The sequence below is a fragment of the Gallus gallus genome, chromosome 10, assembly GCF_016699485.2.
Source record: "Gallus gallus isolate bGalGal1 chromosome 10, bGalGal1.mat.broiler.GRCg7b, whole genome shotgun sequence".
NCBI lineage: Eukaryota > Metazoa > Chordata > Aves > Galliformes > Phasianidae > Gallus > Gallus gallus.
In genome coordinates, this window is record NC_052541.1 from 20250820 (window position 1) to 20276213 (window position 25394).

General features: G+C 46.1%; 1 protein-coding gene across 5 annotated transcripts in view; it reads right to left on the reverse strand.

Annotated features, from left to right (window-relative positions):
- MAP1A (microtubule associated protein 1A) overlaps positions 1-25394 on the reverse strand; it is a 50295-nt gene extending 24901 nt beyond the window's left edge. For 2 of the 5 annotated variants that reach the window (XM_015292137.4, XM_025153935.3), the window contains exons 1-2: positions 25212-25394; positions 21665-21766 (exon numbers count right to left, since the gene is read on the reverse strand). In XM_015292137.4, coding sequence (XP_015147623.3) covers positions 21665-21766; positions 25212-25371 — 262 coding nt within the window. In that variant the 5' untranslated portion in view covers positions 25372-25394. Of the gene's footprint in view, positions 1-4274; positions 6006-6673; positions 16129-21664; positions 21767-25211 lie in introns of those variants that run through there. The other 3 variants (XM_046899196.1, XM_015292138.4, XM_046899195.1) reach the window with 3 other exon arrangements.

The following is a 25394-nucleotide window of genomic DNA, read 5'->3' on the forward strand; positions in this document are numbered from 1 at the left end:
GCGCAAGAGGGGTGACTGCCTTCTCACAAAACACCAAGAAGGTGAATGAGCAACTGGGCAAGAGATGGAAGGGAAATATTTAAGGTATGGCAGGCAGTTGCTATTTGCTGCATCCTAAGAGAGACTCCCCTCCAGCCACTTGCCTGTGCTTTCCGGTCTTGCCTGAGATGTTCTCTTGCCATCTACAGCTCCTCTCCCAGGCAACTTCTATTTCTATACCATGCCAGCTATAGTAACCATCTCACTGCTTTTTAATTGCACATACTGTCTCACTTTTATGCTAAAGAGCAATTTGATAGCCCAGCCACTTTAGAACTGCTAATTGAAGGCAGATGTTCACTTTGGAAGCAGTTGTATCTATTTTCAGAAGTTACCATTCTAACCATTTGTTAAACATCCCTCAGCTGGAAGCTACACCACAGCTAAGCTGCATTAATAGGTAAGATGAGCACTTTTGTCTGGTTTGCCAGGTGCAGAATCAGCCTGGAGAGATTCTGTTCCCTGCGGCAGCTTTGCTGACTCAAGCTCTCCCTGCATCCTTGGCTGTGAAATAGTGCAAAGCATTCACATGAATTAAGAACACAGCTCCACATAATGGCATTATCTCCATCTGTGAGGAGCTGGAGGTATAGCTTACCAAACATCTCCACTAAGCCCCCCCGAGGAAACCCAAGCACACCTTAAAGCGTCACTCATCAGTTGTCCTCACTCCACCACCCCCGATGGACTGATAGATGGTCCCTTTGAAGAGACTGTCATCCTAAGAAGCTTTTCTTCTCTCTCAGCTGATTGTATTGAAGATGACCTGCTGAATGCAGTCTCTATTTAAGACACGGTTATGAAACCACCTGCAGACTGCACATACAGCAGTGGTAATGCACCAAAGTCTGCATTCTGCCAGCGCTTGAGTAAAGAGCACCCATCCTCTGCCAACACCCCTCCTAGCCGCTTTTTGACTCTGTGCTCCTGGATCTTGTCACCACATCATAAATTCTCTGCATGATCTGGATTCCTGGGATTTGATTCACACCGCAGAGTATGGTGATAATCAATGTGATACAGAAAGTTTCTTTAAAGGTGCAGAGTTTTGAGGCCACCAGTCCATTCTGCCAGCAAATGCAGGGCTTGTCTGTTCAGCATGGAGAAAGCAGCACTTGAGAGAAGCCAAGGAGAGCGTGCACTGAGCTCACTGAAGTTGTGCTCCATAACTCGAGTCTCTTCTTAATGCTATCAAGCCTAGCCACACATCTGTCAGTTTGCAGTCTGCACTGCGCAATCACTTACAAACCTCAGAAAATAAAGAGGTTGGAACAGACCTCTGAGATCAGGAGCACATTTGTCTCAGAGCCCCACACTCGTTTGGCTCTCTCAGAGCTATGCAGGCACAGACCCCTTCCACAGCCTCACACATCCCATTTCCTTGAAGACCACCTTTGCTTTAGAACATGGATGAGCAGCATGAAAGAATCTTCCTAACAACTACAACTCCCATGGAAACCTAGCAGTCGGGATCAGAGTCAAAACACACACAGTGTTTGTACCCACCAGCCTGCAAGCCGCTACTTCAAAAAGATGCCACATATTTGAAGTAATTTACTTCTTATGCAACCTGTAGAGTGCTCTCAGTCCTCCCCCAGTACCGCAGTTAACCCTCCTGCACTGTTTAGGAGGCTCTTCAGAGCACAAATCTAGCCAGACAGGAGGCGAATCACTGTATGCCCACTTTTCCTCCAAGGTCAATATTAATACGTGATGACAGGCTGATATCCCTGAGGCAATGTTAGCAGCAGAGATATTAAGGGCCTCTTCCTTCTACTTTTTTCCTCAATTATTTAAGAATTTGGCAGTGGCACTTAGCAGAAAATAGCACAAATGGGATGGCTGTATCCAGTGAAACAAAGGAAGTGGAAAAGCTACTCAGGCAAAATCTTTTAACTGAATCTCTGAACCTGAGAGTTCGTAGATGAAACAAAAAGATCTAGACTTGCCAGTTACACTTTCATGCTTTTTTACCACCACCTACTTGTCCCTATGGCATTTGTGAAAAATAGCACCCAGTTTTTACAGCTTTAATCTTCTCACTGGAAGTCAAAATGGACATTTTTTTTTTTTAAGACTACTGACATGGAAATACATTCCCCGATGCACTGATCGGAGCCTGCAGATCAGTTCTCCTCCTCTCGCACTTCCCCTCCAGAGCCTCAACAGTTCAAACTCACAAAAAGATTTCTTGTTCTGCAGAATGCCGAAGTCACACACAGTCTCAGGCACCCAGACCCACCATGAAACGGGGGCACGAAGGAGCTTCTGGTTAATTGCAGGAGGCTTCACAAGAAGGCCCATAAAAGGCAATTTTTATAGAGAGACATGTTCAATAGGACATACTGATAAGACATTAAAGCCTACTCCATCTGTGACTTATGCTCCTCTTCCCATCTGAGATTCTCAACTTTCATCCTTGGAAAGGCACCTCCAAGCATTTATTTTCTAAAGTAAAGTCTCATTTCTATTGAAATAAATTGTGGAAATGATGCTTTTTTGGAATGTACAAGTGGATCCAAACTGTTTTCCCCACCTAAAAAAACCCACAAGACAATGCTACCTGAACACTATACTGTCTATTCGAGGGATTGACCCAGCAAGACTCAGAGGCCTGTCTCTGAGCTTACAAATGTGCTGGCCAAGGACACCAACGCTCACATTTGTCTGTGAATGAAGCCTAGGAAGGACAGAGGCTTCCTGAAACACTTGATATACAATTAAGTTGTTCCATTAGCCACGGAATTGATGAAGGATGTTTTTGAGTGCTCTCACTGCACTGCCCTCCTGCAATAATCCCAGCTCCCCTCCACATCCCTGCAGTACACTGCAAAATCCCCAGTTCCTCTCATGAGTCATAACTACCGCTGCATGTGTGGAGACGGAAGCACAGCCTGTGCGGCTGTAAGCAGTGACTGCCCGGATGGCAGCCAAAGAGCACCAACTTGGACCACCTTCCTCTCCTACCCCACAGTTCTCACAAAATCTGTAGAAATTCATCACCTTTAATATTCTAGCAAACGAGAAAATGATTGTTCCAGGCAAAGACAAAGCACACACATTTGTAAGAGGAATCTACAGAATTCATCCAAGCAGCTGAACTTCACAGCAGCTCCAATGGGATAGGCAAAAAACAAAGATCAATCATTACATTAGAAACCACATTACCCCAGCACCTTCACTAGTCCTTCATTTCCTCAGCTGCAAGGCCTGTGCTGGACTTCAGAATGACACGGACCTGTAACCGTTTCAGGATTTTTGAGAGTAAGAAAAACAATCCTTTGTTTCCCCCCACACACATGCGCACACACACACACCCACCCACCCCTGGCAACTCATTTTTAAACATGCATACACACATAACTTTTTCTCTTTCCTCCCATTCCCAGAAATGATCCATCAGCCCAGCAACTGCTGCCTCCCTCCCCTTTCCAGGTACTTTTGCCTAGCAAACACTTCACACCTAGAAGGCACACCCCTTCACTTTGAGCTTGTCACTACTGGGAAGTCCCTGCATGTTAGCTAGGCCATCTTGTCTTCTATGGCTTCCCATAGTATCTTCTTTTGAAGACCTGCAGGCCTCTCTCTCCTACCTATCAGCGGAAGCCTGTGATAACATGCATGGCATACTTGGCTGCACTAGCCAAGTGGGCAGTAAACGTCTGACACACACCATCAAGGGATGCTGCTGCATTCTTATTCGGCTGTTTGTTATTCTTCTGGGAGATGCAGCAATCCCAGAGTTACCGTGGATGCTTTGCATACGAACACACACACATGAGCAAAAGGCCACATCCCACAAAAGCTCACGCTGAGGAACTCCTCTCCCACCCTCACCCAGCCTCCCTCCTTCGGATGAGGCCCTCTGCAGTACTGGTTTGCATGCACAGCTTCCTTGCTTTCACCAAGAACAGTCCATGCTGGTTACTGCTCACTGTATTTCTGAGCTCAAGTCCATCACTCGGCCCCATTTCAGCTGAGAACATCACTAAGAAACACACACAGCACAGACAGAAGGAAGAATGGCAAAATGATGCAATAGGACATTACTATTAGGGATTATCTCATTGGGAGCAAAACTACTGCAGAACTGATGACCTGGCCTCAACAGAGCAAAGAAAGGAGTTCCTAGCTACTACACAACTGTCACTTGCTGAAGAAAGCATAAGGACAGACACAGGGCCTGGATGCAACCAACCAGACAGAGCAGCCAAGGAGACAGGGAGGATACTGACCTTATGCAGCAAAAAGTCTTCCGATGAGGCGGGGGAAAGAGGAGCCCCTTTCATTCTGGAGAAATGCCCAGCCTGCAGGGCTGCTCACAGCGGGACCAGAGATACCGGGAATAGAAACAGCCGTGTCTCTGAGATCAGAGTTTAAACCGGAGCCTGTTTTCTCTGCAGTCATAAGCCAGCAGGCACCAGCTGCAGAATTTGCCGCAGTGTGTGTGCGTGTTCCTGCGTGCGGAGTGTGCAGCAGCCACGCTCCTCCCTCCAAGCTCACTGTGATAAATATGTCCCAGCTCCCTCCTCTTTCTCCTTCCTACATCACTGTGAGTCCAGCCTGACCACTCAGCCCCCACACACAGCGGCCCTTCTCTCCTCTATTAAGAAAGCTTTTGTTGGCATCATTGCTGACTTTAACTGCTCCCCTCGGTCAGTGAAGTTCAACTCTCCTCCCTCACAGCCAAAGCAGCACTCAGAACGGAGATCAGAAGAAATACTGACAATCACACAGCCTGGTACACCCAGCCCTGTTCCAGCTTCTCTCTCTCTCTCAATCTTTCCAAACACTGTAGATAAAAAGACCTATTCTAAAATGCTTCAATGAATGTCAGCACTAGCATTCAGACGATTTAATCCTTTAATGAGATGTTCATTAGGTGCAACTCTAAGGGACGCCAAAGATATCCTACAAAAGCCTTCACTCCTGGCCACATCTCATCTCTGCTACCCTAGAAAGACTGCATCACATTCTAAAAGGTCCTTTCTCCCCCTCAGCCCAGCTGCAAGTTTGCATGCTTTGTGGTTTCTTGTCCTGGAAGAACGCAGCTTTGGGCAGCTCAGAGCCAGACTTCAGCACTCCTCACATGTGGGTGTGCAGCACCGAAGAAGAAAGGAATCTCAAGAGCGTCCCTGGACCTCTCTTCCCTCGAACCAGCGGTGACAGTTAACAGCCTTAGCAGCCCTCCTCCTCCCGCTAAGCATCGGCCACATTTCAGCATCAGCACCGGGTACGGCGTCAGCGGCTGCCACCGGGCCGGGCCCAAAGGCAGAGCCCAGGAGATGCCTCTGCCGCCCTCTCCACTCCCGAGGCGCCCACCGGGGCGGGGCACAGAGCCACAGCTCCCTGCCAGGTCCCTGACAAGCGAAATGCCCTCTCCAGATTCTCTTCTGGATTCATCTCGATGCTTCCTTCTCCGCGCTGATGACACGAGCAGAGTGAACAGCTGAGCAGCCGTGGAATTCAGCCCGCTCCTACTCTCAGGCTGCGCGCAGCCTAGAGGGGCGATGTCCTCATGCGGATCATAAATCCGAGCTCCACCCGCGGCCGCCTTGCCCCCCGGCCGTCAGTCTCGCCTCTCTACCACCGCTCAGCCGTTCCCCCCGCCGACCCCCAGCGAGGTGAGCGCCCAAGGAAGAAAAAGCGCATCTCCTGCGACGGCTCTGCAGTGATACCCGCCTGCCCGGGCAGCGCGCGGCAGCCCCCCGCTCCCGGGCATCCATCGCGCAGCCCGGGGTGAAGAAGGGCTCTTCGCAGCCGCAAACAACACCGGACCGAGAACAAAGCGTTACTGCCCCCGACAGCGCGAGGGGCTTCTCACGGATCGCAGCCCGCAGCCTCCACCTCCCGCCCGAGCCCCGGAGCCCCCGCGCACGTACCATCGTGTCCCGGCTCAGCGGCGGACGCCCGGAGAGCCGCAGCGGTGCGGACACCGGCGGGCTGCGGCGCGCAGCTGCTGTGTCAGGGCGAGCCGAGGGAGGAGCCGCCCGGCCTCCGCCCGCTGCGGGGCTGCGTTAACCCTCTATGGGCTGCGAGCTCCGGGGCGCGCCTCTCGCAGAGGGAAACGCGGCACCTCAGAGCCCCGCGGCCAGCCGGCCTCGTGCTGCTCCTGTGCTGAGAATGTCACGATCAGAACTCGGCCTATCTGGGCAAACGTGACCACTGGAACTCCGGCTGGTGCCCCAGAGTACGTGAGAGCAGACAGAGCAGACTCCTGCACACAGTTCTCGTCTTAGCAGAATATTCTCTCCCCCAGCTGCCTACACATGGGCTGCTCCTCACTGAGCACCCCAGAGCACTCCCCACCTCATCTGAGGGCTTGGATCAATTCAAACGGGACCTCACGCTTTCCTCCCGCTGCAGGTCAGCTCTAACTGAAGAGCAGCAATAGGAGCCTTCAAGTGCAGCATCCTGATACAGCCAGGCTGGCAATAGCCACACCAGCAGCACGCACCCACTATCTGGTTGCTGATACACAGACATGCCAGTGACAATTCCAAACCCCAGTCAAATGATAAACAGAACTTGAATGAGTAATGCAAAAATGCCAACAACCTGACCTCTGCAGATTACTTCCAGCACAATGTTCAGAAAACTGTTTAAATATTTAACTAAGAGCCTTGTAACTCACCTCTTCGCCACTACCAGAGCCTCTGGCTCATAGGACCTGCAAGGCACCATGCAGGGAAACTTCCTTGTCCCTGCCCTGCTGGGCTCAGGCTATCAGTCCAGCACCGGAGGGCTCCATGGCACACAGTTATTGCTTGGCACAGGAACTGCCAGCAGTGACTTGCTTTTCATAGCAAGCACTGAAACCACTACCAGCATCCTGCTTGCCTTACACAAGGATCCCACCTTACTCTTAAATTTTAGGATTAAGAAAGCCGGAGAGATCTGACCCACCCTACAACAGGAGACCATCCCAGTGGTCTCCCAGGGGCTCTCAGGGACAATGGAACACTCAGGAATAGAAATACCACTGAATTTTGTTCAGTTTTAAAACAAATGAGAACCTTCTCTTGTAGCTTCTGGCTGATGCAAATCATCAGCAAATATCCGTGAACCTCAGGAAAGCTTATCACAATGGAGTCTAATATCTGAGATCTGTGTGTGTGCTTTAAACAGGTAACACACCCTCAATCCTATTTAAAAAGGCCAAAGATTAAAATGCTCTCAAGGAACAAATTTCAGCCTCACGTTAACAAAAACAGTCCTGTGCTGCCAAACTGCTCCATCACTGCCAGCACATCCCAGCCTTCTGCCTGACAACTCCAACACCAAAGCGGAGGCACTAACTGACGATGCCAGCAAGCCTCTAAATGAAAAGCATGGAGCTCTCAGTGCACTGAATTCTAACCTCTGTTAGCCCACATCTCAGCTTCTGAGGTCTCCTTACAGAAGGCTGTCAAAGTGCCTCCGAGAGGAGAGGCAGCACCACAGTGCTCCATACGGAGAAGACTGCAGAACTGCGCAAGGATTTATTTGCACCCACCCTGCTGGAGGATTTGCTCTTTCACTTCCCCCTTAATAACACTTGCACTGATTCTTTGCTTCCAAAAAACAACAATTTTTTGAAGACTGACAAATCATTTCTCAAATCCCCTTCATTATCCTTATTTCTGCCCAGGTTCAATGATTTTCACTCTGGTGGGGCTTTACAAGGAAGTTTTTATCTACTTGCCTGGTAGTACTGAATCACTCTGTGCAATTATTTCATGGCTCTTTCCAGCTCGCCTCCTTATTGACAGGTATTGCTACCTTTTCATTCTATGATCACTTACATTCTGAAGATTTATTTTGCCTTTTTGCCTGTACTGTGTAACTGTCTGTCTGAAAGGCAGTGACACCTTTTTAATCCTCAAGAAGCTTTTGACCCCTGGAGTATTCTATTCTTTCAACTGCTTTGCAGGATTAGGCTACTTTTCCTTAATTTGACAGTAATCTTTCCATCTTTCCAATAGCTAGGGCCTAGGGAGTCATTATCTGTGCTATTGAGAAGAGCCTGCTATAGACCTTGACTTGCTGTGGTACTTGGGAAGTTTACACAGACAGATAACCCACATCACCCATTACCTTCAGCTGTTTATCATTTGCATCACCAAATGAGGTTTTACCTTTTTGCCAATTGCATCCTTAATACAGATCCAGAAGGACTGTCATTATCAATCTCTTTTCCAATTTTTACTTTAAACAAACTCATCAGCCCTGTGAGTTTTCTTTGGCAATGCTCTGGTCTCACTTGTCCCAGAAAATAGGGTTTTAAAAATGGTGATCTTAATTTAACTCAGCAACTCAAAAGCTTTAGGGAAAATAACAGATGACCTGACTAGATGGGATAAAGAGGTTTATAAAAATCAAGGCTGCAGAACTGGAGCAATCATGAGTAGTACTGAAAGACCAGAAGGAACACAGGAGAAAGGGACTGAAGCAAATACTGGGGCACAGCAGGAACCAGCACATTCCCTGCTTGAGCAGAGGATGACTCTGCAGCACCCAAAGGGCAGCTTAATGCAGCAGAGAAGAAGGAGGTGCTATGATGAAGTCCCAGTCACTTCAAGGAAAAACTGTTCCAAACAATTCCAGTAAGTAGCATAAGCCTACCTGAAGAAAAGCTCACGGCTTCTATGTGTGCAGCACCTGCGTTGGCTGTACTCAGCAGCCTTTGCCAGCATTGCTCCCCACTGAACACCCACAAGACTTCTGCAGACAGAGGCACAGCAAAGCTTTTCCTATCTCTCAACAGATGTACAGAAGAGCAGAGAAGGTATTTACCAGTCCAGCACTGGGAAGTAACAAAGACCCACAATCAAGGCAACCTGAGAGAAACTACAAGAGCCAAAATATGGCCCAAGATCCCTCCCCTCTTCTTCCAGATAGGTTTGTCTCAGATCCCATTCTTTCTCTGAACCAGCCACTAATCTCTTGTAATAGGCACCAGCTACTCCAAGAAGGATCAGGTTCCTGGGGACTCACATTTTCCAACTCTGTTTCTAAGGCTTGAACACAGACCAAAAGGCTGCTGTTTTAAAACTTTAAGGGGACTGTCAGTCAAGAGGCACTGATTTACCAGACAGTGATAGTTATCCACGTTACAGACATCATGCTGCTTTACAGAGAGGACACCTGTAGGACAGCTCTGACGAACTCACAACAGGATCCTAGGAGGCAAACCAGCAACAACCAGAGGCAACTGTGAAGATAATGCAAACTGAAATAGGAAGCTGCGCCTGACAGCCAACCTCAAAGGAAGACTCCAAAGAAAGTGCAATGAGTTTTAAAATTGCAATGGCACAAGTAGAACTTCCAGAACAAAACACGCTTGGGAAAGTTTGCTGTATTCCAAATGCACTCCCACTGTTGTTACATGACTCAAGACAAGGCTATAGAGGACTCTCTTAAAGGTACAGTTCTTATTAAACCATATATTGATTAATGATGATTATTAGCATATTTAGAGTGGGAAAACTGAGTTGTTGAAACAGGCATTTTCTTTATGCAACATAGACTAGCTGTCATGTTCCTGGAAACTGCAGACCCCAGGACTTGTTTTCACACAAGTTTGAGTGGCGTTATATGGAAGATTCTCTCGCAACAAATCTAATTGTGAAGACAAGCAAAGAAATACAAGAAAAACAAACATGAAGAGATACTTCAAGAAATAAGCAAGTCCTGAGATTACAAACTGCTCTTCCAGGCACAGCTCAAATTGAAAGAAAGAACGTGTAGGCCCTCCAGAGCAGTGCAAGTAGATTGCGGGCACAGTAGGGGTATTACCATTAACAGTTCTTTGCTGCCTGTAAGGCCAACTGTAGTCAAGAAAGGAGAAAAATACTTGAAATCTCTTTAAACTGAAATGGGAGATCAAATGGGACATCCATTTCAGACACCATTCTCTCCCAGTTTATGCCCTCCTGCAGGATGAGATCAGCACTGCAGCACAAAGGATGCAGCTCAGATGAAATCTGAGATGAGAAACAAATGGAAGGAAAAATCAATAACCATTTTTGAATTATTCATTCCCATGAAATATGAATAAAAGTGAACATAAAATCTGATCTTTAGGACAGCAATCCCATGCAAGTCTTCTTCACAGGAGTCAAATTGTCTACAGCAGATTTTCCTGTAGAATCGCTAATATTCAACAGAATTTCAGAAGCAAAGCAGTACCGTTAGGTCAAATATACACCATTCACCCAGGTAAAGGCAAACTGATGTCAGGAACAGCTGTAACCGACTTGCACAGCAGCCACTGCCAAAGGGAAGCAGACAAAATCCAGAACAGGCTTCAATTTACAAAGCTATGAGCAGAACTGCTGAGCCGAGGTCATTTGAGATCAAAATATAACCCTGTTATGTTCTTCCAGGATTTGTTCCTGTCTTCATTTTTTATTATTAGCCATGATAAATTCTGGTCTAATTCACCTTATCTGCCCGAATAAGTCGAAGTACATCCCACCAAATAAATCCATTTAAGAAAGGACTGAGATATGATGATCAGTTATTCACGTGCTACCACCTCAAGGGCGGACTGGTATAGATTTAGTATTTCTCAGCAGTTCCATTTTTGGAAACAAATCAAGCAATACCCACATCCACCAGGATGAAAAGCACTGAAGAAAAGGCGGCAATGACAGCATGCTTCCTTCACACTGCATCCCCAGCAAAGAACCAACCCTTTCCCAACAATCGCATTGTTAATTCTCTTTTTCTACCAACTGCAAGGGTTAATCTCCCTGGGTCCATTCAGTCAGACCCTGGCACCTGGATCCTTCATGTGTGAAAGATAAAACAGCAGAACAGATTCAGTGCAATGCACTACTTCCACATCCCATGAAGAACTCAAAAAGCAGTGTCGTGATGGACCCATTTACTCTTTGCCTCCATATGTGCCATATAGCTTTTAGTATTTGAATTCTACAAACTGCCAACAACAGTGAACCACAACGTTCAGCTTTAGAAGCAAGAGCAGTAATTTAGTATGGCAAGTTCTAACTTCAGAAAAGCTGGCAGTGAATTCATGACTGCAGTTACTCCAACTTTGGTAGCCCTGATCTAAGAGACAGGAAAGACTGGAAAGTTCAGAAGGCAGAAAGAACAAATCTGGCTGAGAGTTTTGTCTCTTTGAACAAGAACTAGCTGAAAGCACAGAAGATTAAAAAAATTGACATGGTTAAGTAATTACATCACAGTTTGATTTGTGGAGACGTTCCGCTTGCTCAGGGATATTCACCCACTAGCAGAACTGTGATGAGTGCTAGTAAGCTTTCCATACACACCAGCCTTAAACCATGACCAAAGGAAAGAGAGGGATGGAACACAACCATTACCCGCATTGGCCAGGATTTCAGTCACAGCAGCATCTGACTGCAGTGATTGCAGAAAGACCCTCACTTCTGCAGTGAGTGAACCTCACCATTAAGACCAATGGCGGATAATTTGTTCTTTCTGGGGCAAAAGGGTAGAGAACAAAAGCCTTAAAAGGTCTGCATAACAAAAAAAAGTCACAACACTCACACCTACAATCAAATATACATTGTTAAAATGTGTTGGTTTTTCTTTAAGGAAGACTGAATATCCTTTCTTTTGCAGTGCTCTTAATTTCTCAAAGGCTGAACTCTGGAACTGACTCATTTGTTCCCTTCTTGCTCCATACAAACTAGCAGAATAAGGCAATAAGTAAAAGATTACAGATGGAACAGGGCCCCTGCAATGTGGGCCCCTGCTGAAGCACATCTGCTCTACCAAGAAATAAGGAGAAGCTGATCATTTTTGTGCTCAGCCTCCTGAAGTTTCCAAGTCAAGCAGCAAAGGCCAGCTGCTGCTTCAACAGACAGATGCAGCTAGACTCAATGCCTTTAACAACATCTGCTAAGTCCATTTTAAACTTCATGATCTTCAAAGACTGAAATGATTTCTCAGCATCAAATAGAACACATGTCATCTCAGATCCCCGGATACAAAGCAACATCAGAACAGGAAAGGAAAACAGTGCCTCCAGCCTGCAATTTCAGATACCTGCAGAGAGGACAAGCAGCATTCGTTCTGGCAATGCCACAGTTAAAAGGACAAGGCAAAATCCTGGAACAGAGCCAGCCAGACTCAGGGACATCTGCTTTCTAAGGAGGTAGGAATTATGGCATTAACATTACAATAGCACATGACAACAATTAATCTCACAGAAAAATAGTATTATCAGGATCCTCCAACAGTGCTTTTCACTCCTCTGAATCTGTACCTAGTGGAAAAATTTACTTCCTGAAATAGCAGCTGAGATCCTAGAGAGGATCACTTCAGGGGATTTCTGTTTTTTCATCCAAGCTGGACACAGCAGGATGTCACAAATACTGTGACTGTGTGGGCCTGACAGCACTTCAGTGATGCTCCTATGGGCAACTGATGACATCCCTTGGACATTAATGCCCCCAGTTGCTCCACTCTACACCGGAGCACAGACAGGTTACATTTGCAGACTGTAAGCTGTGATGTCTTCTACTTTAAGATAGGCTCAGAAGTTCTGCTTGGTTTCTGTTTCTTCTTTTCTAGATGTATTAATGAGTGCAGGCAGAGTAAAAGTTGAGTGGGTCAGCTCTGTGTGCTCAGCCTGAGGAAGAGGCGGGCACAGAGCATCCTAAGACACTTACCTCCAACTGCTCAAGTGCACCACTTAGATAAACAGGCATTGAGAGCAGCCGGGCAGAGGCTCTCCCCTCCAGCCCACACCAATACTTGAGATTTTTAAAGCAAAGAAAGATCTGAGGAGCTGAAACAGAGTGAACAGTTGAAGTAGAGCAAAGCAGACCAAGAAATCTGTCCACAACGTATTTACACACAGCTGCTGGAGCTGTCACATGTTCAGGATTATTCTCCCACTTAATCCTCCTTCCATTTTGCCCATCATCTTGTCTTAGCAAGTTCACAAGGACTGGAAAAGCCACTGCACTAAAGGAGCATACAGCCACAGTAAACCAGCAACATGCTAACAATACATCAGCACGGCTTCTGTTACCAATCCCTAAATATGAGCGATGTTAGAATCCCAGCAGTGTTCATACTGTCACCCAGAGCTTGCATTAACTTGTAAGAATTTTATCTATTTCCACCATTTCTACTGAGCACAAGAAACGTGGAATTCTCCAAAGCGCAGCAGACAGCATTGGAGGTCTCTGTCACTGTACCTCTGGTGCTTACAGTGCACACAGCCAAGGAGGGAGTGCTGCCTTTGTCAAGTTAAAGAAACATCACTGTAGCACTGCAAGAAACAAAAACCCAAAGCATGGAGCAGTTGCGAGAGCACAGTTACCTGAAGCATGAAGCCCGTCTTGGAGGTTAGGTAGTTACTGGTAACTGTTCTGTAGCACACAGACGATTCGGACTGCTACACAGCGACTGAAAGCTGCTAATTTTACCAACTGAAGAAAAAGGTGTCCTCAACAGGTTCCTTTTTTGGTTTTCTTTTTCTTTTTTTCCTGTTTTCCCACTGATACTGAGTGGAGTCACACCCCTCTTCTTCCTTCTTACCTGGCCACCTTGCTCAGTACTGCTAAACACTTATTTAAATAAGATGCACAGTTTAACAAAGAAGTAGAGATAAGAGAATAAGGCCAGACAGTCAATGAAAGAAAAGAATGCTATTCTAGATGAATAGAACAAATTTAAATGGGTTACACACTAAAAAGATAGCAGGAGTCTGCTGAGAAAAAAAAAAAAATCTTACATAAGGTGCTAAAAACAGTGCCTGCAGGCCTTGAAATGCCCGGGCTGTCAGAACCACAGAACTGGGTGCTCACCAAGGTCACACCACTCAGCATGCAGCTGAGCCCCTGCAGCCAACTCAGCTTTCCAGCAAGAAAACTCCCTGAGCCAGTGACCATAGAATCCTTCGAGTTGGAAGAGACCTTTAAAGGTCACCTAGTCCAACTCCCCTGCAATGAACAGGGACATCCAATGCTAGATCAGGCTGCCCAGGGCCTGATCCAACCTGCCTTGAAAGTCTCTAGGGACAGAACATCCATCTCTGGGCAATGCACTGACCTTAGCCAAGTTTTATGGAAGCCAGTTAGATTCCCCAGGATGCTGATGTCTGGAGAGCAGGTAGACACTTCTATTTTCAGGTTATGTCACTCATGAACAACAGCTGAAGATAAGAACTGGAAATCTTAGTTTTGTGCTCTAATACTACAAGAATTCACATAAGCACCACATCATAAACAGAGTTAGTAACTGTGGAGAGGCAGTAACATCAAACAGCCATTCAACTAGGGAAATGCAGTATTCTGCTGAAGTTCTTATCTGATGTTGTCAAAAAGGGATGCACTTTTCTCTGCCCTTCAGGCACAGAGCTTCCTGAACCCCTTACCTCTGAGAGCATCAGTGAGGAACTGGGACAGCACCGCATTATCTTCAACGGTAGCAAAAGCATGTAAAGTGCTGCGTCTATCAGTCCAGGTTTAGCTTAGATAAGTAAAATGATTAAGGGGTTTGAACAGCTGCCATAAGAGTCTTAGAAGTCCCAAACTCTTCAACTTAGAGAGGAGAGATGAGGATTATGAAATCAGTGGTAGGAGATCAGGTCACCATTACTCACCAAAGTCTAAAATGCCAGAGGACAGGGAGCACTCAGTAAAGATAAATCAACTTAGAAAATTGCCTCTTTGGACAGCAAGCACTGAAATTTAGCACCTTGCTACACATGCTGTGAAGCCAGACAGTGTTTGTAAATTCAGTAAGGATTAAACATCTTTCACTGAAAAGAGTTGCTGTAGATGTTCTTTTAACATCCCAAATCCAAGCTTAACGCATAGTGAGGGAGTGTGAGGAGAAAAGGGCAGAGACAAGCAGCTACGTTGGTATGCTGTCCCCAAATTATACCTCTTGTTGCTACTCCTGCAGGCAGAATGCTGGGCTACACAGAGCACCAATCTGATTCGGTATGGCATTTCCTTTCACCCTTCTTGCTTTTGAAAAGCTTACCAAAATTTTCAGTTCTTACCTTACTACTCAGTAGAGAAAATGAACAGGATCAGGGCATCTATGAGAACTCATTCCTTCCATAGGAATGTTACTTCACGTGATGGAACCTATATATGATTTTACTGATGCTTCAGCAGATCAGAACACACAATACATAAATACAGAACTGCCAGTTGCTGAAAGCAGTTTTAATGCTTACAGGAGTTCTGGAGCAAGAGAGGCACCCTTTACCCTTTCAGTCAGTTTCCAGCATTTGTATAGGACACCATAAAACAAAGAAACTGGTGTTCCTGCACAGCTGGTTTGCAAGAAAGCAAAGTTCCAAAAAGCTGTTATTTCCACCAAGCAGATTGCTGAGTATCACAGGGAGAAGCATCACGCAAACCTTCTGAACACAGCAACATGTTAAAACAGATAAAAGGCAAATGAAGATTATTCCTGCTAACTTCCTTCAGATTATGACAACTTTTTTTATCCTCAAGTCAAGTCACTGCTTTGCAACAGTCAGAAAGTAGACAGTTGTTAGAAGTTAGGAAAAATCTGGTGATACCATGTACATACAGAGCTCTATGACACTTCAAACAGATTTGATCCCAGCACCTCAAAGAAGCGGACTTGGAAGACATTAAGAAAACCTCAAGTGGATTTCCTACCAGGAACTGCGAAGCAAGGTCTCTTCAACCTGGAGAAATAACGAATTGGGGGGGGGGGGGGGGGGGTGTATGTGCATATGTTTGTTGTTTAACATCTATAACTAGTTGGTTATTACCACAGAAGTGTCTCTAACAAGAGGTTACAGCTGTGAGGGAAGCACAGCCTATGCATTAGGCCCAATATAAAAGGCTTCAAAGCCTGACTGCCCTCTGCCCAAATGACCATTTTTACATTGTTACACAAACTCTGCTGACTTCAGCACAAAACACTGAACTTGGAGAGAAACATTCAAGAAAGAGTTTAGTATTTCCCATAATCCTTTCACCAGGCCAAAAGAAGTATCCTCACAGTGTTTCATTCTTTCAAGCTTTTATTCAAGCAAATTCAACAGCACTGTTCTTGATTGCTTGACTTTCAGTTATGTTATTTATAGGGTTTCCTGAACATCACCACAATGCAGTCTGAGAGGAAAGATCACTGGGATTGCTATACAGCTATTCCACATTCTCCAGCATGGCTCAGAGCAGCTACTCCTATTTCTGGTAACAGTTCTGCACTCAAAGTTGTTTTCTCTGAACATCAACAAACAGTGAGCAAAAATAATAGTACTGAGCACTCTGCCCTGCCACTTGTCAATCTCCATGGGAAAGATGGTCCTTCTGTTTTACAGAGAACTGTTAACATCCAAGGAGGCTGCATATGGTCTTCAAGAACGTTGGGCAGTGACAATGGCACAGAAGCACACAGGGGGGTACCCTCACCACACAAGGGCTCACAAGCCTTCAGCATTTCACCTTGAGTTGGTTTAATGCTCCTGTTTACTTTCTCATCACATCATCTGTGTTCGCCGTAACACATAAGAAGTTCATCATGCAAGGTCCTCTGGAGTTGTTTCTATCTCTTTCCATTCTACTGCTGCCAACCAGCACTACCCTTCTTGCCTTGGGGAAGGTCACCACTAACTAGATCCATATTTGGTTTCCTGCTGTCCCTACCAACTATAGTTCTCCCCCACAAACTATGCTATGAGATTAACCCAGAGCAAGAGTCATGTTGTTTGTGACACAAATGAGTCAGCAGGTTACTGGACCGAGAAGCCCACTTCCATAAGGCAGATTAGGTATCATTTACATGACTGCCTCAACGGTATCAGATCTTTTCCCCGCTCACTTGAGCCACATTTGAGACTTACTCGTTCCTCATGTTTAAAGAGATTAAAAACTTGTTAGAGAAATAACTGCATTCTCTATTCCCACACAATGCTGCAGTTGCATTTTAATTTCAGCTTCAAAATGAAGGCATTAACATTTCCAAACTGTGTCTGTATTACAACTACTGTAATGAAATGAGAAACCACAAATTGAAAAGCCTTGGACTATTCTGTTCAGTAGGCTGCTTTACTTACTTGCATTCTATTACCATTCTTCATCTAATAGAATTTCTTGCCAGTGATGTCAAACTTACTGGTTGTTAGAAGTTTGTAGAGAAGCATTTTGCATGAAGTAAAGGCCATGAACCATTCTGGCTGTGCAGAAATTGCTGTGCTTCAGTGGGTTTTTCCTGGATACAAACATCAACAGTTATGGAATTGATATTCTGATACTGATGTACAGACTTCTGAGTGGTTTTATTCTCCAGAGACACTGCTAAGCATACCAACACAGAGGAGGCACACAAACCTCACACGTTCAAGGCGGAGGTCTTTCAAGTAGCATAAAAGTTACAAAACATCAATTGGAAGGGATTCTAGAAGATCTGCAGTACAGCCTCCTGCTGTAGGAGCAGCCGCTCTGCCCTACGCCCACAGCAGGAGGCACACGCACGTACTGTAGGGCTGAGCAGTCCCTAATGTTTCAAGCTTCTAGGTATTATTTATCTGCATCTGAATGATAATGGCAGACAGTCACACCTTCAAGTGGCTGTTACAAGAAACACCACAACAGATTTGCAGAAAGGTGCAACAGAAGTTAGAAAACATAGCAAATATGTTCAAACAGAGCCAGCATGGCTAAAAGGGCTTTTAATACAGCAGAGAGCATTGTACATTATAATATTGATGGCATGTATTGTGTGCAGTTAAAGGCAGTTCCCAGGCTGCATTTGGAGATGTTCTAGGTTCATAGCAGTCGTAACCTGCAATTTCTGATTTTGCCACTGTAACAAAATGGAAGGTGTAGCAGTGACGCATAGCAGTGAAGTCCTGGACTGCAGCCACAGACACAAAAGTAAAGGAAAGAAGCTGCTTACCACTGGAAGGCCTCAGGTACTCAGGGATCTCCCATAAGATGCCCTCACCTCCACTGCCAGCCCTTAAATGAGGTCTGGAAGAGGTGAATCCTGGCTCCAACCCTTCACCACTCAGCAGTACTGCATGCACCTGAGCTCCCCTGGGCTGGCCCTGCCTTCCCACCAGGTGCTCCATCACTGCTTCAGGCCATGACTCAGCATTTCTGCTACAGCCATCATTCCCATACTCTCCTCTTAACTCTAACATAACCACAATTTCTTGTTAACAGCCACCAGAAGTCTGTATATGCTTAAGATCCACCATCCATAATTAAATCCTGGATTATAGCCGAACTTTTAAGTTTTCTGGCCTTTCAGTATTCATCTTCAGCTGCATTATCTCCCACAGCAATCTTGAACTGCGTGGATTGTCATCATTCTCTATAGCTCTAGACAGTTGCTTAATACATTTTCAACTGTGGCTCTTATCCTTGCTCGTGTTCCTTTGGAGCTCAATATTTTTAAGCCCATGAATGGCTCCCTCTGAGGAATCATCTTGCTGCATTTGAAATTGCACACTTAGTGACTTATCAACAGGAACATATGTAACAATCATACAGATCAACACAATGGGAAAGGCATTACAACAAAGCTGTGACAACAGAAGGACTGGCACAATAGAGAGATACTACAAAGGAAGGCAGAAGATTGCTCACCCACATCAGAAGATTCCAGGTTTGCAGGGAAAAGCACCACCAAGGAGGGATTTCCAACCAGAGCTCTGCCCCCAGCCACAGCCAGTCCTTAAATGAGGTCTGAGAGGTGCAGCCAGGCTCCACCCCTTCCTGTCCTACAGCTGAATTGCCTTCACCTGTGCTCCAGGGCTGACTGGGTCCTTTCCCAGGGTGATCAAGCAGTGGGTCAGCTGTGACTCAGTTCCCATGCAACATGCAACTTTTTAGTTTGATGCAGCTCCAAACACTAGCTTCCGCTTCCTAGCTGTTCTTGCCTTATACTCTGGTAGGGAACTATTAGAAAGTCATACATCAGCTGCACACACTTGCCACAAATCCAGTGGCCACCTGTGGCAAGAATTCCGGTACAGAATGTTTCACCTCTCTACCACTGACAGCTTCACCACACAAGAAGCAGGAACAGCTGAAAGCCAAACACCTTTTCCCTTTCCCTTCCCACATGACAACTACAGCAAGAGAAGTCATGCAGAGGCAGTACAAATGTGTTGTCCTGTACAAAATTCTGCAGATGTGTACTGATGGAGAGGGGCTTGAAGAATGCACAGAATCACATCTATTAACACATTAAGCTGTTGGCCTCCAATTCAGCATCAGAAGTATCTATCGACAATTTCAACTTCCTCGGTGGAATCAGACGTACAGAGATTGCACTACAACTCACTCCAGGCTGCTTAATATGATCCTGATTCTTAGTGATACCAAGATACCCAAAAGCAGCACGGTAAGAGATTTAATTACTATTACCCACTGCTAGCAGGGAGTTCAATAGCTCTAAGACTTATCGTCTTTTCCCAAGGAAAAGGCATTTGTCCACCACATACTTATCTCCTTCATTCTTCTCAACCAGAAGGCATCCAAAGCTGCTGAACTACCAGATACACATTTGTTACACAAACCTCCTGCACATCTACCAGGTAACAAGCAGGCCCTTCAGGAAGATGCCCACAGAAGCGCACCAACAAAGTGTGCCTTTGTTCACCAGGCCCACAAGAGACAAACAAAGCATGTCAGCAGGATCTGTTGTAGGTCGAGACACTTATCTGCTCAGGGATGGCTGTGTAAACAGGAGTAAGTCAGGACAGAAATAAACAGCCTTTAGATAAATTGTTGCCTGTCCTGCTTCAGATTACCGAAAACATTGGCATTTCTGCCTGCACTGTAACTAACCCATCTCAGCTACAATAGCCCTATTCACACTAATTGTGTCAGGGACTCATGCCAAAAGTTACTCCCACAACTTGCAGGAGCAGAGCTGCTTTTTATCCAGTTTGATAGAAGACTGTGTTTGACATATTGCTTTTGTAGGGATAACAGTAACTGCACTTCAATACATAAAAACAATATTTTGTTATGGGGGAAAGCCAACATAGAAATGTAGCGTTTGAACTGTATCACACTACAAGCTTCACTCCTCAGCAGAAACAGTCATCTCAGAACTCATCATTTTATATTTGAAGCCACGTGGCTTCTGCAGAGGTGTTTTCACATACATGTTTCCCTTAGACAACTTAAATTCTTCTGTCAGGACTCAGCACTAATACCCTGAATGACATCTGATTATCAAACCTGCCTCATTACTTGCATCCACCCTCTAAGGTTTAAGTAGCTATACTCCTGTTGAGCAGCATGGAGCTTGCTGAACTCCACCAGCAATCTATCTCCATTGAGGGAGGTGACCATTTATATCACAACTTCTGTCTGCCCATTCCTCTCAGTAACTTCCACATACTGAGACTTAGTCTATGGCCAGTAGGATCCCTTAAACAGACTTCAGGGACTTTTTGACTTCCAAAACACTTTGACAGGTAGACTAAATCACTTACTATGTTTGCTGACCCCTCCAGAAAACACACTCTCTACAACTACCTGAAAGGAGGCTGTGGCAAGGTGGGGACCCTCCTCTGCTCTCAGGTAACAGGCAACAGGGCTAGAGGGAATGGCCTCAAGCTGCACCAGGGAAGGACCAGGCTGGACATTAGGAAAAATTTTTTCTTCCTCAAGAGTGGTCAGATATTGGAGCAAGTTGCCCAGAGAAGTGGTGGAGTCACTGTCCCTGGAGCTGTTTAAGGAAAAGGAAGATGTGGTACTCAGAGATACAGCTTAGTGGACAGTATTGGTGGCAGGTGGATGATTGGACCAGGTGAACATAGAGGTCTTTTCCAGCCTTAATGATTCTATTAAATTCAATACACTTGAAAAGCAGGATTTCTGTTTGCAGAAACAGTGGTGATTATCCTCAGATGGACACCAGTTCTGCCCTTTATTATTGTTTTACTGATTTGATCAGCAGAATTTACAGCTGGTTGATAGGCCTGTGATTCCCTGGATCCTTCCTGAGACCTTCTTTATAGACTGGCACTGCATTTATCATCCCTTGCTCTGCAGGAAGAAGAAAAGTTTCAAGTGAGAGGATACACATTGCTAATATTAATCCAGGTATTTCAACCTGGAAGTAAGAAATTTGAACGTTCCACTCTAATAAGGCACCATGAGTACATTTGTACCATAACCTCTGTCATGGTTGCTTCCAATTCAGACAGATATCCAGCTCTTCATAGGTTGATAAGTTTAATACTGAGCATTTTAATAATAATTTAAATATATCAGTATGTTCATACTGCTTTGCAAGGAGGGAGATTTCCCTTCTCTGTATTAAGAAGAGTAACAGGTAAGCTAAGAGACCTCTCAGTTTAAGTTCCCTCTTTCACAGTTAACCGCTAAGAGAACAGTTTTCCCATCTGTAAGATGTACTCAGAAGGTCTGTAGGCTCTTAAACAGCTCACGCTTCTATTCTCAGTAGTAGTTTTCATTTAAATTCTTTGTATCCAACAGATCCTTAAGATTCTTTTTCTTCCTTAGTGTTTGTCTACAGAATCCTGGACAAATAACTCATCACATGAATTTGTCATGCTAAAACAGAACCAGCTTTATTCTACATCTTTTCAAATATGAAATAAAAGATAAACGTTAAAAAAAATAAATGTTAACACTGATAAAGTAAAAAAAAAAAACCTGACCTTTGACTTCTGAAGAAAACTGGGCCAGGTGCCGAGTTACGAAGAGTCGCAGTTGCTGATTCAGATCGCAGGACAAAGGGTTAATATTCCAGGAGCGAATTCCTGCCCAACAGAGAGAATAGCAAGTTGTTGTTACTGTAATTACAGAAAGAAGTGGAGATAAAAGTAAACAGGACATACATGAAGCAACAATGGTCTTCCAAAAGAAGACATTTAACACTGAGAAAAAGTCTTCAAAAGCAAAGGGCCATAAATTGTTTCCCTTCCATAGAACACCTACACCTGCAGTACATGCATTAAGCAACTCCTTTTACAGCCTAGTTTTCACATGAGTGAAACAGAAGAACCATAAAGAGTAATGGCTAAATTGCTCCAGTTAGAAGTTTATTAACTTGCCTAAACAAGCTAATACTCTGTTAGCTGTACATCTTCCGCATTATCCAGCATTGGTCACTAACAGAGATGAGCTACTGGGCAGTTAAACTACTAAACAGCTCAGACATCAGCTTCTGTGCTCTTAGAACTTGAGCATCCCTCAAGTCACAGAAACCCCCCAGCTCCCTCTGCCTAATCATGCCCTCAAAGCCCCTGATCCTACTGAGACCCTTTGGGTTTGTTCTTTAATCTACATAAGAAGGCTAATCGCCTTCATATCACAGCAGGAAACAGTGCCTGCTCCCAGAGCAAGTGGCACCATGCCATACTGGGAAGTCACCTTCAGACCTCAGCATTAGTAGCTGTACGTTCTGAATGACACCAAACACCACAGATCAGAACTTCACAGGCTAATAAGGAGCAGCTTCGCCTCAGTGGTGCAATACTGCATTGTGGTGCCATGAACAGTAATGGAATTACACCATGAATCACTATGCTGACATCTTACACTGCTGGCTGCAGAAGCACAGCTGCTGAAGGCCACTACCACAGACTTCTAAGAGTTAAACAGAACAAGGATCTCAGCCCTGGTATTTATTTTTAAGGCCCTTGTCGAGAGTTATCCCAGCATGTTCTGAAGATGTGCCCTCTCTTACATAAAAAAATAACCAAATATCTGCCTTCTTCAGGAGTGAAGCAAGTTGACTTTTCACAAATACTGTTCCCAGTTACTGCAGTTCAGATTCTCCAGCACAGCAATCTGATGTTTCACAAGAGCTTCTGAAGGCTGCTGGTGGAAAGCAGTATCTTCTAGGATACAAGCTCCAATATTCAACACAGATGTGGGATGGAACCACCTGGTCATTGCATTATACTTCAGTAGCCTCAATAATTCACAGCAACTCAATAAAGTGTTTGTCTTAGGATTTCTTCCTGATGACAGCTGAAACCACAGAGTAATACAGCTGCACAGCAGAGTATACAAAACAAACATTAAGCCCTCTGAACATCCAGAAACTTATCATCACCTTCAGTGTCCCAGAAGACCTATTTCTTTTAGGCTGGCATAGGATAGGAACAGGTAAAACGCACAACAAAGCAACACCACCACCACAACAGGAAAGAAAAAGATGAAAAGACTGTATTCCTACGAAATACTCTTGGAAAGCATGATGGATTAGGTCAATGTCCAGTATAAGTGCCTCTTACTGCAGTGCTTGTGAGCATTCCCACCTGAGCAGGACATGGTGGCATGCTGCAGGACACATCCTGCTGACTCGAGCTGCTGTGTCAGAGTCCTAGAGTCCTACTGCAGCAATTGATGCTATTTGAGGCACTGCTACTTCCTCCAGAATGCAGACAGATGTACTTTTTCAGAGCAAGGAAAACTGAAATCCTCGTTTCACTCATTATTGCCATAGTTGATGCAGTGTTGTTCCCCCCCCCAGCACTCTAAAATCACTTCTAACCTATCCCCACTTGCCACTGTTTCAATTTATGCCACCATACAACAGCCAGAACAATGTCCTTGCTGACTAGCATCCTGTCTGCTGATGCAGGAGTGCAGACTATGCCATAACAAGGTTTATAAATGTTCATATTTTTCACACATGCACAGTTTCGGAAACAAACCATGGGACTTGTCAGCTTCCCATCTCTTTCCTTATACCCTATTTTTTGTTGTTATATTCCCTGCCAAGATAACTGGGTTTTAAGATTTGGCATTTTCTTCTTATATTCTTCCAAATATTGTTTCAGAGCAGGACAAAAGTTGCGCAGGAATGGAAGAATCAGACCAGTATTGGTTGGACATCATTTCAGAAGAGGTATGCAAGTGTTCCACGCACAGTGACACCGCATTAGAAGCGGTAAGGATAGGAACAAGCAGGTTCCTGCAGTGTCTTATATGCGTAATCAATTTCTCTGAATCAAGCTATAAGAAGGAAATGGGGAAGTACACTTTCTGGTTCAGCCTGAGCAAGGGATACACATTCACTAACTTTTCACAAACCTCCTCCTGGTAGGTTTCGTGCAGGCAGGGTACAAGAGCCAGAAGAACAAAGGCAAACAAAGATCTGTTTTATCCTTAAAACAAGCCTACAAGTAAAAATCTAGATGCATAGCATGCAATGTTTTGGATCAGTTTTGCTTGCCATCAGGTAGCTGCTGCTAGGGGATGCTCACCCACGTGCAAATGGCCCTAAGGCCAAAAGCATCTGCACCTGACAGGGCTCAGGAAGCACGTGGCAGACCCTAACAGCAGAGCAGGGCACGTGCCGTGACCTTTACAACCCACACCACAAAATCGGCATTTATTTTTCCTGGTACTTAAAACCAACGCATCTTGGAAATGGGAGAGAAAGGGGAGGGACACACACAAACTTGCTGGGGGTATCACTCCATCTTTACAGGCACAGGACACCGCTTATTAGAACAGAACAGCGTCTCTCCCACTTTTGAGGCGCTGATGTCACGATAGCCCGTCCTTTAGGAACCATGAGAAAGCGCCATGAAGCTGCAGCCTCCGCCCCACCGGCGGGTCCCCATCCTTAAAATAACACCACCTCCACTATACAGAAGAGATCGATCTCTGCCGGAGCCCCGGGCACCGCCCCGCCATAGAAAGCGCAACAGCAGAGCGCCGCGCGGAGCTCCGCACCGTCCCCACGCAGCAGAGCCCGGCTGCGCTTTGTCCTCCCGCGGGTCGCGGTCCCGCGGGGCGCTCCGCAGTCCGCCCCGCCGCTGCCTCTCGCACTGCGGTAAGCTGCCCCGCAGGGGGAAGCCCACGATCAGCCAAAGCTGGGGCAAGACTGGAACGAGACCCGACCTACGGATCCACGAGGAAGATGGGAACCCGGAGAAAGCGTACAGAACAAAAGGAAAAAAAAAAGCCATTTGCGGTCCGAAAGCCCGCAGCGCTCCGGAGTGCCGCGGCCGCGCGAGCTCCCCCCACCGCCGAGCTGCAGCGCTCGGCTCCGCACGGTGCCGCCCCGCCGTACCGAGCTCTCCCGCCCGCATCCCATCCCATCCCACCCCACCCCCCGCACCACCGCCGGGGAACCGGCGCCCCTCCGTGCGCAGGGCGAAGCTCTGCGGCAGCGCCGCGAGGGATGGCGGACGGCGGACAGCGGCGGACATCGGCACCGCGCGACCCGCGGGCACCGCTCCTCACCGCGCTCCAGGGCGCCGCGCAGCGCCCCGCGCTCCGGCTCCGTGCCGACCTCCCCGATCACCACCAGCAGCGCGTGCCTCCGCGCCTCCCTGCAGCGCGGTCCGCCCGGCAGCCAGGGCGCTGCCGTCTCCATAGCGACCGGCCCGGCCGTCGTCTCCATGGTAACGCGACGGCCGCCGCTGC